General features: G+C 52.7%; 1 protein-coding gene across 1 annotated transcript; it reads right to left on the reverse strand.

The window, feature by feature from the left end:
- Positions 1-11,823: 11,823 nt before the first annotated feature.
- LOC135306214 (killer cell lectin-like receptor subfamily E member 1) lies at positions 11,824-14,854 on the reverse strand. Its single transcript, XM_064429814.1, has 6 exons — positions 14,433-14,854; positions 13,659-13,874; positions 13,181-13,279; positions 12,891-13,078; positions 12,592-12,692; positions 11,824-12,505 (listed from the first exon to the last, which is right to left on the reverse strand). The coding sequence occupies exons 1-6, from the start codon at positions 14,692-14,694 to the stop codon at positions 12,388-12,390; spliced, it is 984 nt and encodes a 327-aa protein (XP_064285884.1). The 5' UTR covers positions 14,695-14,854; the 3' UTR covers positions 11,824-12,387.
- Positions 14,855-15,704: the final 850 nt, after the last annotated feature.

Genomic DNA, 15,704 nt, shown 5'->3' on the forward strand with positions numbered 1-15,704 from the left:
TACACCTTGGGCAGCACAAGAGCCTGGCCATGGCCACTCTCAAGATGGAGAACGTGTCACAAATTTTCAGACGTTTATAAAAAGTTCTGGTCCATTTCCACACTGGGTTTCACTGTCCAATTCCAGCTCCAGGTGATGCAGTCCCACCCTCCCAGTCTGCTCTCCTCCGTTCTCCGCTGTTTGCACTTTTTGGGCCTGAGGCTGCAAAAGGATTGGTTTGTGTGACTAAACTGTGCAGAGAACTTGCTGACACTCTGTATGAAGTGCAGTCACACACTAAAACAGTCCAGGATCTGGAAAATAGGAAAGCTAAAACATTATTACTATTATTATTATTATTATTATTATTATTATTATTATTACTACTACTACTATAATTATAATTATTGCTACTAGTATTATTATTTTATGACATACTATAAATAGTATTATAATAAATATTATAATAATTCTATATAAATAATTAATATTATTATATTTATATTCATATTAATTATAGTACTATTAATATATTATCAATATATTAATACTATATCAATAAGGTGTTAAAATATTAATATTGTGTTAATATTTACATCAATAGTAAGTTTTAATTATTAATATTAATACTGATATTTATATTATTAAATATAGTAATAGTAATAATAATTAGTCGCTGGGATTTATTATCATTATTGTTATTATTATTTTAGTATTATCACTATTGTTATGGTTGTTATTGTTGTTATTATTCGTATTTTATGACATATTATAAACATTGTTATAAATATTATTATAATACATATAATAACATAATATTATTATAACGATATTAAGATTAATTATAGTAATATTAATATATTATTAATGTATTGATTTTTATTAACAATGTGTTAAATTATTAATATTGTGTTAATATTTACATCAATAGTAAATCTTAATTATTACGTAATATTAATATTGATATTGCTATTATTAAATATAGTAATAGTAATAATAATAAGTGGCTGGTTTTTTATTATTATTATTATTACTATCCTTTATTTAATAATAATTATAATAATGTTAATGGTAATGGTCATGATAATGAAAATGAAAATGATGACGATGATGATAATAATATGTAATATATAATATATAATATATAATATATAATATATAATATATAATATATAATATATAATATATAATATATAATATATAATATATAATATATAATATATAATATATAATATATAATATATGATATATCATATATCATATAGTATATAGTATATAATGTATAATATATAATATGTAATATGTAATATGTAATGAATAATGTATGATATATAATATGTAATACATAATATATGATATGTAATATGTAATAAATAATATGTAATGAATAATATATAATAAATAATATATGATATATAATATGATGATTATGATAATGATGATGATGATGATGATTATTATTATTATTATTATTATTATTATTATTATTATTATTATTATTATTATTATTATTATTATTATTATTATTATTGCAACCCCCCCTTCCCATCTTCCTGCCCGCAGGGTCCCCAGCCATGTCCCCCTCCCTCCAAACCTTTCTGTGCCCACAGCCCCCACAGTGACACCCCGAACTCTTCCAGGACCGCTCCCCTCTGCCCCCCCCCAGCCTCGGGCCACGCCCGCACCCCAAAGATCGGGGGGGGCCCAGGGGACCCCCAGCCCCGCACCCCGCCGGGGTGGCGATGTCCCCGCTTGTCCCTCGCTCGCTGTCCTCGCCTTCCGTGCGACACCAGAGCCGAGGGGACACAGGATGGGGACCGGGGGTGGTGGCGCTGGGCTGGGGACACGGGGGAGGGCACAGGAAGCCAAAGCTCCTCTGCCCGCTGGCGCTGGCCCGGTGTGGTGCGAGCTGGCAGCGGGACCGGAGCTTCCTGCCCCCGCCACAGCCCGACAGCGACCGGGGGAGCCACCCGGGGAGGCACCGAGGGGCTGGGGTTGGTTTTCTCCGGTCTGGTTTCCTCTGCAGACGAAGGAAAATCTGCTGCCCACGGGGGAAAGAACAAGGAGTTAGTAGGGAAAAAAAAAAAAAAAAACCTCAGCCCCCTAAAATGGAAAAAATAAAAGATCAAAATATTCGTCCTGATCTCTGGGAGATGAGAGGCAATAAATTGCCGCTGAAAGAAGCGTGAAAACGTCGGGAATTGGTCCATGAGATGGATCAAATGAAATCCCCTCCAAATGCGGGGACCTCTCCAAAAGATGGGGAGACCCTCTGGAAAAAAAGTGGGAATCCCCCAAAAAAGTTAGGGACCCCTCAAACTGGGGATCCCCACCCCAAAAGCAGCAGTGTTGTCCCACATAACATCCCTCGGGACTGGGCTCCAGGGAGGGCAGCAGGTGGGAAAATCCTCGGGTTTAGCTCCCCAGAGGGGTCTGGAAAAGAACATTTAATTAATTTTCAGTCAGGTTCTGGAATTTTGGAAGGATTTGGGGGGGGTTGGTATCTTCAAGTGAGAGTTTGGGGGGGGTGCCAAGGTGAGGATGGAGTCAGAGCTCGGGGGAATGGTGACAGCCTGGGGTTGAATTTATTAAAATGTAAGGGATTTTAAGGGATTTTAAGGGATTTTTAAGGGATTTTAAGGGATCCATGAAAGGGATCAACTGATGCTTTTCCAGATGTGTCTCAAAGCGGACACATCGTTTTGCAGAGCTCACGGTGCGTGGAGTGCCTCCACCTCCGAGAGAAGCCCTGGGGCCTCACTTCTCCTCCCCGCTAATTAGGAGGCGTTGATTAAGCTAATTAATCGCTGTTTGGTTGTCCTTGCTCCTCTGCACGGGCTCAGAGGCTGCGGGTGCCGAAGCGGGGATAACTCCTCCTAAAACTGGGAATATCGGAGGATTGCTCCCAGACAAAAACTGCCAGGACCGGCTGTGGCTGGCCTTGGACGCGGGGGTCACGAGGGGACACGGGGAGAGCCCAGGGGACATGGGCAGGGACACTGTGGATCATCAGTCTGAAGTTCTGCCCCTCTGGCTGAACCTCGGATCATCCCGGTACCAAAACACCCCTTAAAAATAAAATGCCACGTTTCTCCCTCCCTCTCCCCAATGTTCGCCCCAAAAGTGCAATTCCCCGCGTTATTTTTAGGTTTTATTCGGTTTTTTTAGGTTGATTTCTCTCCTACATCGCCCGCCTCAGGGAGACTTTCACCGGCTGCGGCTCTGCCCATCCCCGGGGGATGCCGGATCCGCAGGAATTGGGATTTTTCCTGCCTTAACGCTGCTTTTGGGGTGCAATGGAGGCTCAGATCTGGACAGACTCTTTCTGGCAGATCCACTGCAGCCTCGTGTCGCAGCTCTGAGGGCTGATCCCGTTCCCCTTGAGCGTTCCACAGGCTCCAGGTCGCTCCTCCAGGTCCAGCTGGAAGCTGCGGGTGGCAGGAAGGAGCCCGTGTCACCCCCGGGGGACAATGGGGTGCCCTGGGGGACAGTGGGGAGCCCTCCCAGCGCTCCCCCCGGCGCTCACCGGTCCCGGTCGAGCTCGGAGCCGTTCTCCCACGTCCAGCCCCTCCCGGCCGCAGGCACCGAGAGGCCGATCCAGAAGTGCCGTGTGGGATTCCGCAGGCTTTCATTCAGGAATTCCTGGCCCGGGAAAGGAGAAGTGATGGCGCTGTTTTAGTCAGAGGACAGAGCCACTTTTGGGGTGACCAAAACAGCGCCATCACTTCTTTCCCAGGCTGGAGCTTCCCACCCGTGTCCCCCACACTCAGCCACAGGCACCCGGGAGGGCTTGGACACAGCGTGGGGGCTGAGTTCAGGATTTTGGGAAGCCCCTCAGCCTTCCATGGGTGCCTCCAGCCCCTTCGGCAGCACCACCCCACCCAGGGTTCAGCCACATCCCACATCCCCAGCGCCATCCCTCCCTTCACCAGCTCATCCTGGTCCCGGGGCTCCAGCAGCGCGGAGCCCCGATGCCTGCAGTCCTCCCGGCTCCTGTTCCAAGGGTTCATCCCGTCGGAAATCCAGTAGCACTTGGCTCCGAGCAGCCTCCAGCCCACAGCGCACAGCCGGCACCCCTCGCTCTCTGCGGGCACACGGGCGGGTCCCGGCTGCTGAGGCAGGGACCGGAGGGCATCTCCGGCCTCTCTTTATGGGGGGAGGCTCTAAGGAGCCCCCCGGGGGGTGAGTTACCTCGGGGCGGGCACAGCACCCTCCGCATCTCCCTGAGGATGCCGTCCCAGTTCGAATGGGCAACTCCCAGCGAGGCGCTCTCGTAACCTGCGGTCCCCTGGGACTGCCACTGCTGTGCCACACACCAGGACACTGCCAGAGGGGGGTCAGGGAAATCGGGGGTGGGGTCCGAGGGGTGCCCGGAGCCCCCTGCCACCCCGAAACTCACGGCAGAGCACGAGGGACAGCGCCAGGGCGGCCGTCAGGGCCACGAGGAGGCGGCGGGGACAGCAGGAGGATGCTGCGGGGACCCTCTGGGATTCTTGAAAGCCAGATCCTGCTGCTGGGGAAAGGATATGGAAAAAAGAGCGGGTTCGGGAGCACCTGTCGCCTCCCCGAACCCCGAGAGCCCAAGGCAGGAGGTCCTGGAGCAAAGCAACTCAGTGAGACCCCCCTGTACAGGAGCACCAAGAGTTGGGTGACCCCAAAACCCTCCTCTGCTCCATCTTTTGGGGTCACAGCTCGGGGCGATGGGACAGCAGACAACCACAGCATCAATAAAAGCCCCCCCAGACCCGCCTCCCTCGAGCTGTGCCTCAGTTTCCCCACCCTGGGCAGCTCTTGGCGACTCCTGGGTGCCTTCAGCCCGCACCCAGCCCCCTCGAGTTCCTCTCCCCCAAAGATCGGGGTGCCCAGCGGGCACGACCCCCCAGTACCTGCACCCTGCCGGGGTGGGGACCTCCCCGCAGAGCCCCGCTTGTCCCCTCGCTCTAAGATCACGTAGCCGTCCTCGTCCTCCATGCGACGGCCGAGCCGAGGGGACACAGGATGGGGACCGGGGGTGGTGGCGCTGGGTTGGGGACACGGGGGAGGGGACAGGAAGCCAAAGCACCTCTGCCCGCTGGCGCTGGCCCGGTGTGGTGCGAGCAGACAGCGGGACCGGAGCTTCCTGCCCCCGCCACAGCCCGACAGCGACCGGGGGAGCCACCCGGGGAGGGAGCGAGGGGCTGGGGACAGCGGGGGATTGCCTCCAGATGAAGGGAAAGCGGCATACGGGGCTGTGCCCGCGGGGGAAAGGACAAGGAGCTACTGCGAGAGAAAACAACCCCCCTCAGCGCTCTAAAATGGTAAAAATAAAAGATCAGAGTGGTCGCTGTGATCTCTAAGCGACCGGACCCCATCCTCCGAGGCACTGCGGAAATCGCTGCCGCTGGGCTCAGCTGATCCCTGGGGATGGCAAAGGCCAGGCACCGAGCACTGCCGGCCGGGCCCGGCAGCTGCAGCTCCGCAGGGACAGCGGCAGCACCACGGCAGGTGCAGCACCTTTGTGACATTCTATTCTCCGTGTTTCGTTCCCCTCACACCTCCCAGCCTTTCCCGTGCCGCTCTCCCAGTGACACAGACCCTCCCCGGGCGCGGCTCTTCCCTCGCACTTTATCCTGCTCTATTCCGTTCCGTTCCCACCAGGTGCGTTCCTCACTCGGGGCCATGGGCCGGCTCCCCCCGCTCCCCGGGGCCTCCCCGCTGCCCTCCGGAGGTCGGACACCGCTGCCGGCCCAAGCCCCGTCTTCCCAATGGGATTCGCCCCCTCCTCAGAGCTTCTCCTGCTCCTTCCCGGTACTAAATGGAGCTTCCCCCACCCTCCAATGTGCAGCAGCAGCCCCAGGAGTGAGCAGTGAGGAGGGGGAAGTGCCCCCAGTCCCTCCCCAGTGCCCCCAAAAAGGGGGGTTATGAGGAGAAAAGGGATTTAAATTGAGGGAAGCAACACCTTTTCCATAATTGTCTGGGTTTGAATTGTGGAGGATCCCCCTTCACTTACAATTTGAAGGGTCTCAGTTGAAGGAAAAACACACCTTCCTGATTTTCAGTTTTCAGTTGACTGGGAATCACAGTTTTTCCATTATTTTCATGTTTAAATGGAAGGACAATACCATTATCATGCTGTTCTATGGGTTTGAATTGAGGAAAAGAGCCCCATTTTCATAATCTCAAGGTTAAAATTGAGGGCAAACACCGCTGTCCCTGACGGTAAAGGGCTTCCCTTGAGAGGAACCTCTTGATGTGCCACTGTAAGATCCCACTGTAATATGCAGATCACTTACAGAATGACACGTGAAGTGCCCCCCTCTTCCACTCCCCCATTCTTTTCCTGAGCTGCTTCACCACCCCTTACTTGGTGTCTTTAGAAAACAATTAAACTCAGCAATCAGAACATTCATGCATTAATAAAAATACTGTACAGTTAATGGGCCAAGGGCTTTAGAGATGGATTTCCTAAGCCCTTCCCTGTTTCTTTCTGGGGGTAGCAGTGCACCCCATCCCCTCCAGCCTGGCCCTTTAAGTAACTTGAGCCTCCAGGCTGCAAATCCCAGTCTCCAGCTAAAAGGATGGAAAAGCTGCTTCCCCCCTCCCCCCTCCTGGGTCTTTTCTTTTGAAAGGAACTGTCTGCTATCCTGTGATGGGAAGAGAGAGATTTCCAAAAGACAGAGCAGCTCTCCGAGCATCCCCCTCCCGCATCAGGACAAATGGGCAGTTTCTCCCCCCTCAATGCTCTGGCTGCTCTTTTTCTTCCAGCTTTCCTCCCCTCCCGCCGGCCTTTGGCGAACCTCAGCTGATTTCCAAACCCTCCGTGGCTGCTGGGGGCTGGTACAAAGGTTTAATTATTGTCCCTCTCTTGGGTAAGGCGGGGACAGGGAGAAGCTCGGGCCCCACTGCTGGCACTGTTGATCTTGCCCACCTTTGCTGTGCGGTCCCTCTGTCCCCCCCTCCCTTCCCGGCTCCCGGAGCCCACCATGGATCCACAGGCGGTCTGGGGATGCTTCTGCCTGCTTTGCTTTGCCCTCCTGAGAGCAGCAGCAGGTAAGAGAGGCTTTGGGCTGGTTCAGGTGCAGGGACTCGATGGGGTCTGGATGCCTGGAGAGGTGAGATGCTCATCCCAGCACTTCTCTCCCAGTCTGCAGCCAAGCAGGGAACAGGGACTGGCACACTGTCAGGGCATTTGGGGAGGGCTGGCTCATCACCAGGGGTGGCGACAAGACAACACCTGAGCTTCAGTCAAGGGGTAAGGAAGCGATCTCCACCAGCGGGGGCAGAGGAGGAGCTGACTGATAAAACTTTGGGAGGGGCTGAGGGTATAAAAGGCAGAGCATCCATTTTGTAAACGAGCATGCAGATGATAGTCACAGAGACACCCAGTGCTGTAATTTTTCCTTACTAATTTTTTTAGTATTTTTTAATTAAGTCCATTGCTGTATTTTTTTGTTAATATTTAATAAACCTTTACAGTTTTAAAAGCGAGGGTCGTTTCTCACATGTTGCAAGGTGTTATAGATAGATAATGAGATGATTGACTCTTGCAATTAAGGGATGACTACTGTGTGAATATTAAGAGAAGTTTTAATGATGTGTTGTTATGTTACTATAGTTTAGATGTTCTCTGCTCCTCCCACAGTTCCCTTTCCCCCCACACTCTGTACTATTCTCATCAGACAGCAGGGGGTGTTCAGGACAGGCAGGTGTCCAGAAGAAGGCGAGCACATGTGCACCTTAAATGGGCCAGTCGGGAATGGAAAAGCTTGGTGCTGAAGGAGTGAGGCAAGGCAACACCAGACCTCCAATCAAGTTACAAGAAAGCAATTTCCACCAATAAATGGCAAAGAAAAGCTGACTGACAGACTTTGGGAGGGGCCAGGGCTGGCTGATGCAACCCCCAGGGGTATAAAAGCCTGAGTATCCATCTTGAAGAAGAACCAGCCATGTGGTATCTACAAGGGCAATTCCCAGCACTGTGACTTTTCCCTTATTTAGTCCTTTTGTTGTATTTTTGTTAAGGTTTAATAAACCTTGTAAATTTTCAAAGTGAGCAGTTGTTTTTCACAAATGGGGACCCGTCTGGGATATAAAGCCTCTTCACCTGTGGCCCAAGAGATTTTGGATCAATGGCATCACTGCTGATTTTAGCAGATCAAACGACTTCTCTTGGGTCCAACAGTGATGGCAGCTAAACCCAGAGATTACAAAGGACTATATAATGAAAAAAAGAAGGAGAAGGATCTAGAGGATTGTAATTATAAGTGTGTGTATGCCCAAAGTGTGAGTGAAGTAGTTCTGGGAGTGTGCTTAGGGTAAAAGATCCTCATAATTATTTTGGCCAGAATATAGTTCCATAATTCCAGTATATGAACGTGAGCTTCACAGTAGTAATATATGGACCCATCCTGGTCTGTTGAAGCTTCGGGATAGTGGATGGCTGGAAGCAGGGCAGGACACATAAGAGAAGGGGCGGAACCTTGTCACTGGCGGGACACGTGTAGAAGAAGGACAGAAACGCGGTGGGCAGGATGCGTAAAAGACAAAAGCAGGGACCCCCAGCCTGGTGGGATGTGTGACATTGAAAGATTTGTAAGAGCTCACATTGAGAGCCACAGTGTTAGAGTGATAGTGAAAGTCATCATTCAGCAGAAATGGTGCTTGGGTCAGGACAGGGAGTCGAGGTAACTTCCCCAGCCCGTGGGCAGCAGGGGGGAAGGACCGCATGGCTGCTCCACGTGGAGCAGCAGTGCAGGGAGTGCAGTAAGCTCCTGGTGCGCTGGCAGCACGATACCTGCCACAGCTTCCCAGCCGAGGCGTGCCTGGCCACAGTGACTTAGTGGTGGCTGGTACCAGTGGGGGCTGCTGCTCGGGACAAGCCGAGTGCATGGGTTCCCCAGGCGGGGGCTGCAGGAGAGGGCAAGCAAGGCTTCACAGGGCCGCCGCAGTGGTTTGCCTGACCCACGGGCACGGACGAGGCCAGGAGCCGAGTTTGCGTAAATCAGCGTTTGCACCCGCGCCGGACGCGGCGAGTTTCTGGTACGCGCTGACCGGTGAGGATGGGCGAGGACCAGCGGAGGCGCAGTGCCAAGATGGCACACGGCGTTGCTGATGGTTAGAGACCGGCTGAGGTGCAGGGGCTGGCCAGGGTGCGGGGTCCACCACGGCCCTCCGGTGGAGCTGTGAGATCGGGACGCCACGTGGGTGATGGTGCCCAGAGATGGCGGAGAGCCATGGGCAGCAGGAGGGCTGCTGGCAGCAACTTTTGCCGAATGGGCAGAGTTTCCAAGCCAAGGACCATGTGGCATGGCTGGTAGCAAGCCAGGAGCATCCAACATGGTGGCTTTCAGCAGTTCCAACCCAACTGAGGGTGACCGCGGCCATCAGACACACTGGAGGCCGAGGATGCCAGTGGTGATGGGCTGCACACGTAGACCAAGGCATGCACGTGTTGTGTGCATCATGTGCACGTGTGTTAAATTACCCCACTCTCAGGTATGACTAAGTTGATGTACAGCCCTCTGTGAGTGTGCACAGGCTCTGCAATGTGAGCATAGCCCTGTACAAGATATATGTGTGATAACATTACACATCTTAGCGTGCACAGATTTCTACACTTGTGTTAATGTACACAACCTCTACATACAAGCAAGTCTCGTGTTTGTGAGCACGTGTGCAGTGGTAGAGACTGTATGTGAGTGTCTAGCGTGTGCAAGTCGAGCGTGCACAGCACTGTGGGTGGGTCCAGGTGTACACTGCTAACGTGCACCTCTGTACCTCTAGGTTCTAGAGCAGTAAACAAATAACTGTGTGTGTGTACTAGTTCTGCACACGCTCCTACATGCAGACATGGGCCGAGCACGCCCAGAAACACGGCTCTGGATGTACAGCTCTGTGCACCTAGCTGCTGTCTCACCTAAGAAAACAAACGTGTTTGTGTGTCAGTATGTATGTATCACTACTGAGCTCCACTGACCAGAGGAGCCCCTAGCTCCCTTTACAATATGTAAAGTTCAGCTTAGTTTATAACAGAGATACAAATCAACCCATTCCAACTGCAGTTATTTATATTCTTACCTCGTGCCTTAATTTTGCTGTAGACTTGTTAAAATGTATACATGTGTGAACTCATTCTCATATATTGATAGACTAACACTACTCCCCCATTACTGTACTTCGTGGAAGACAAGTGAAAGCCTCACGACTAGTCTAAGTACTTTAGATAACTGTTTAAGTAACATTTTGAACAGAGAATTTAAATTGTATGACATTAATATAATTGTCCTATGAAAATTACAAGTATCTGTTATGGGGAGGAACAGTGAAAAACGTTAAAATGATTCAATGAAACCTGAAGTATAGTGAGAACCAGAGGGCAAGACCAGGCTTGCCACTGTACTCGCCACTGAGAAGATTATAACAACCCTGCTGTAGGCAGCAACTCTGTAGGCATGGGAGTTGGGGGTAAAAGCCATACCCGACCTCTGTTCACAACCTCCACCAAACATTTTACTAAAAACCCTTTCCACTGTCCTCACCCACATCAACAGAAGCTATTAAAACCTAATTTAATTACTTGAGCCAAATAACTTACAAAAAAGAAAAGGAGGGCTTGTTATAGATGGATAATGAGATGATTGGCTCTTGCAATTAAGGGATGAATATTAAAAGAACGTTTAGTAATGTATGTTGTAGTATGTATGTAGTTATTGATATTATTGTAGTTTAGATGTTCTTTGATCTTCCTTTTTTACCTCTCCACCCTGTACTATTCTCATCAGACAGCCTGGGTTGTCTAGGACAGGTAGAAGAAGGCGTGCACATGAGCACCTTGCATGGGGCAGTTGGGAATGGAAAAGCTTGTTGCTTAGGGAGTGAGGCAAGGCAACACCTGACCTCCAACCACGTTACAAGAAACCAGTCTCCACCAACAAATGGCAAAGAATAACTGACCAACAGACTTTGGGAGGGGGCAGGGCTGGCTGATGCAACCCCAGGGGTATAAAAGACTGAGCATCCATCTCAAAGAAGAACCAGCCACATGATAGGCAGCCACGAAGTCAGCTCCCAGCACTGTGACTTTTCCCTTATTTAGTCCTTTTGTTGTATTTTTGTTAAGGTTTAATAAACATTTTAAGATTTTTCAAAGTGAGCGGTCATTCCTCACACACCCTCAGCAGTCAGGGCATTTGGGGAGGGCCGGCTCATCACCAGCAGGGGCGACAGGACAACACCTGAGCTCCAGTCAAGGTGTAAGGAAGTGATCTCCACCAGTGGGGGCAGAGGGGGAGCTGACTGACAAAACTTTGGGAGGGGCTGAGGGTATAAAAGGCAGAGCATCCATTTTGTAAACGAGCACGTGGCTGACAGTCACAGACATCCCGAATGCTGTAATTTTTCCTTATTCAATCCGTTGCTGTATTTTTTTGTTAATGTTTAACATTTTAAAAGTGAGAGTCATTTATCATATCTTCCAAGAATAGTCGAAAAGTGTCATCTTCAGGCCAGTTTGTGATGATTTCCAAGAGGCCAGGGCAATTTCGATTTCCCAATTGAGACTGTTGTAGAATGTTATAAATAACAAATACAGGTATTAGCTTTCACATTTTTGTACTAACATGTGATTTGCAACTTATTGATCACAAGAGTCCTGATATAGTACACACTGTAATCACGTATGCACTGTACAGCTGTTATAAACAGCAGTGTAACAGATACCACATTACATTGGAACATAATAGAGACTGTGAAACGTTGAAATGACTTTTTCATGTAACTAACTCAGAAAAGGGTGTAAAATAATTGATTTCCCATATTTGGGGACTGTCTTATCTAAAAAATAAGACCATAGAAATACACACCAGAGAACCGAAATAAAACTATTTACTGATCCTGATTATAAGGGAGTGAAAATACAAAAAGATAGAACCAAAAGATAAAATAAAATGTCTTAGTTTAACTTTGAAGACAGCACGAAAACAAGTCAAAGGTTAAAACAGAGCAAACCAATGTGCAAAATCAAATGAATGCTTGAATATGCATAAAGTATTCTGAACATGCATACAGACCGACAATGTAACAGTACACAGAGAACAGTTAAAGTTAACTATGTGCCAACAGACAAGCTCTCTAACATGGAATTCGATCTGTTAGTGAACTTCTATAAAAATATTACTAAGCCCTGTTTCTTACATATAAAGAGGACAATGCAGTCACTCCAGGCAGCATCGGAGGCAGGATGGATTGCAGAGCCTTTTCCTTTGCACACCCAGCCCAGCGCTGGCACTGGGCATGGATGAAGAGGCACTGAGGTGACCCTGAGAGCGAGGGCAAGGCACAGGGTGCAGCTGAGCAAGGACAGCCCTGGGCTGGGCTGAGAGGTGAAGCTGGCACTGCCCAGCGTGGAGAAGGTCCTTTCTGCAGCCCCTGTTACAGGGGAGCCTGGGCCTTGCTGCAGACATACGGCCGCTTGTTTGAGCAGAATTCACTCCTGAATCTCTCCCCGTCAGCCAGGTACACGCAGTCGGAATTGCCGAGGACAGGAACCCTGCAGGGAGGAGCAGAGGCAGGCTGGCTGCCAGGGAACACCTTGTGCCCTGTGCCCCAGGCCCTGCCCGGCTCCCCGGCACTCACCGGGAGCTGTAGCTGCTGCCATCCCCCCAGTGCAGGCGCTCGCCCCGTCTGCGCAGCCCGAGCCAGTAATCGCCGTTCCCGCGGAGGCGGAAGAGCAAACCCTGCCCAGGAGAGAGGAGTGGGAGCTGCCCCGGCCCTCGGGGGGACCCGTGCCCGGGGCTGCCCCCGCCCGCCGGGGCTCCTTCCCTGCAAGGCCCCGGCCCAGGGCTGCAGCCCCGGCCCCACGAGCACCGAGCCCGGCCCAGGAGCACCCCCAGGCTGCCTTCAGCCACCCCACACCGCCCGAGCCCCTCACTCACCATTTCCTCCTCATCCTTGGCAATGGCCAGGGAGGCCCCGAGCTCCGAGCACCGTTCCTGAGCCTGCTCCCAGCTGCTGTAATCCCTTGACAAGTAGTAGCAGACCCCATTGTAGCCCACCCAGCCACGGGGACAGCCCAGAACCAACAGCGGAGTGGCAGGTGTCACTGGAACCTGTGCTGCTGCTGCTGCAGGGGGAAGAGGAGAAGGTGTGAGGATTCCCCTCTGCAGGGAGCAGGGAGCCCACTCTGCCCCGAGGGGCTGGGCCCAGGCTGCTGCCCCTCTCTTACCTGACTGCACAGCCAAGGCCACCCCCAAAGCCAGCAGCAGCACCAGGAGCAGCAGAATCAGCAGCGCCGTGCCCACGGGATGGCTCCTGAACCATTCACCTGGAGCAGGAAAGAGCTGCTGGCTGCCAGAAGCAGAGCCGGCCCTGCAATCTGCTCAGCCCATGGCCAGGGAGCACAGCAGGGACCCCTCAGCCCGTGTGGCCCTCACTCAGCTGGCAGTCAGAGAGCCAAGAGCCTGGCCACAGGCAGGGACACAGCTCTGGGGACAGCCAGGGACACAGCTCTGGGGACAGGCTGCAGCAGCAGAACTGCACAGCCTTGGGGGCAGCTGGGGCTGCTGCTTCCAGCCACTGCTGGGGCCCAGCAGAGCACCAGGCCTCTTCCAGACCTCGGGAAACAGCCACACACCTGCCAGCCCTGGCCTTGGCAGGGGACACTGGCCCCTCCCTAGAGGCCACAGGGCTGGCCCTGCACTCACCCAGGTATCCTGTGCATATATTCCCTTTTGCTGATATTTCCTTGAGGGGCTCCTTCACAACTCGATGAATGGAACAGATTTCACTCTCCTTCATCTCACAGCCGGCATGTCTCTGACAGGAACACTCAGCACCTTGCTCCGGAGACATCAGCAGTGCTGACAGTTCTTTTTGCAGCTCGGCCTCGGGAGCAGCTTTGCAGCCGCGCTGCTGGCACCCTGCAAGGGACACGCAGAGAGGTCGCTGCTGGTGCCGGTCCTGCGGGACCCCGAGCTCAGCCGGCACGGCCGCTGGGGCTCCCTGGCCGGAGCACGGAGCGGCTCCTGGCACAGAGGCAGCGCCGAGAAGCCTCGGCCCCGGAGCAGGCAGGATGCGGCGCTTTCTGCCCCCGCTCGGCGCCCGCAGCGCTTTGGGCTCCCAGGCACCTTCAAGTTCACGCCGGGCCAGCCCCGAGCCGGGCACGGACACCTCCCGCCCCTCGGGGCAGCGGCCCCGAGCCCGGTGCCGCACGGCCGGGAGCTGCCCCGGGCACGGAGCAGCCGCCTCCGTCCCAGCCGGAGCAGCCGGGATGAGCCAGCGCTGCCGCGGCCCCGGCTCCAGCCCGGCCATCCGGGCACGGAGGAGACCGCGGGCAGCCGCTCCCTCGGCCATCCCAGCGCAGGGGGGACACGGGGGCAGCCGCCACAAGGAACTCGCAGAACCCCCCGTGCCCCTCAGCGCGGCCCCTCCGCCCGCAGCGAGCCCCGGGCTGGAGCAGCACCGACCGCGGGTCCCACCTGGGCTGGGGCCGCCGAGCTCCGCCGACGCCTCGCCAAGCTCCGGGTGCGTCTGGCTGTCTAGTCGGGCAGTCGGGCTGGTGTGACTCGCGGCGGCGAGAGGTGTGGCCAGAGGAGTTTGGCTATTTTGACCAATCAACGTGCAGGGAAACAGCGAGGGACGATGACGACAGGGAGTGCAGGGGCGGGAAATGGCACGGTGCCTCAATGAAGTCCCGGACGAATTATTGTTGCGTTGTATCACAGTGACTCCCGGCCCCATATTGGAGCCAGAGGCACATTCACAATCAGAAACCACGCGAGGGGAGCAGTGAGGTCATTCCTGTCCTGTAAAAACCTCGCTAAGAAAAACGGCCCCACTTTGTTGGAGCCGGTGAAGAACGGCAGCCCCGGGGAAGGAGCTCCTGGGGCTCTGAGCAGTGAATTACCGCGGGGGTTCTTGGCCTGGGCCAGGTGCCCGGTGCCAGCACAGCCGCTCTGTGCCTCTGCTGCTGCCCCTGGGCAGGCAACAGAGCACAGCAGGAAAGGCTCCAGGGTCGGGAAAGGCCAGGGAGAGATCACTCACCGGTCGCCGGAATAAGGGACACGACCGGGGGGAATTCTTGGAATTTCTTATCAAAGCGATCATTGCAAGAGAACGAGAGGCGAAGCAGCAGGTCCAGCCTCGGCAGCAGGACTGTGCCCTCGGCCCTGGCCGCTGCCCGAGGGGATGAAGGATGCCCGGCCGAGCAGCGGCTCTGCCCAGCACGGGGATGTGCCCGCAGCCCCCGCTCCGTGCCGGGCTCGCAGGGCCGAGCGCGGAGCGGGGCTGAGCTGCTCCATGGAGCTCCCAGCGCTGCCGGCTCCGGCGGGCGGGCACGGGCCGTGCCGGGCGTCCGGCGGCATCGCTCGGTGCCGGGCGGGTTTGCCGTGCCAGGGACCGCCTGAGTGCAGCGGCAGCGCCAGCTCATCCTCGCCCTTCTGTTCCAGCTGCTGCGGGAATTCAACCAGGGGAAACTCCCTCTTGTCGCCAGGTCAAAGCCCTGAATCGAGGGGAGAACGGAGCTTCCCTCTCGATTTAGAGCCCTACATGATGCATAAGGAGCATTTCCCCTCACTTTAATCCCAAATAAAAAGTGAATCAAGGGGGATTTTCCTCAGTTTAGCCTCCCGAAACGAGGGGAAATGCAGTTTCCCTCTTTAGTTTCCCTCAACAAAGACCATTCTGGGAGCTTTTGGACATCTTTTTGATGTGTGAAGGCCCCTTCAGATGGAGGGTCCCCTCGATGGCAC

This window comes from Passer domesticus, chromosome 8, assembly GCF_036417665.1.
Source record: "Passer domesticus isolate bPasDom1 chromosome 8, bPasDom1.hap1, whole genome shotgun sequence".
NCBI lineage: Eukaryota > Metazoa > Chordata > Aves > Passeriformes > Passeridae > Passer > Passer domesticus.

Excerpts from the sequence above, each read along its gene's own strand:
- LOC135306214 (XM_064429814.1), bottom strand. The coding sequence starts at position 14,694 with ATGGGGCCGGGAGTCACTGTGATACAACGCAACAATAATTCGTCCGGG. Across the intron at positions 13,875-14,432 it reads GCTCGGCGGCCCCAGCCCAG|GGTGCCAGCAGCGCGGCTGC; the intron begins GTGGGACCCGCG and ends TGTCCCTTGCAG. Across the intron at positions 12,506-12,591 it reads GGCAGCAGCTACAGCTCCCG|GGTTCCTGTCCTCGGCAATT; the intron begins GTGAGTGCCGGG and ends TCCTCCCTGCAG.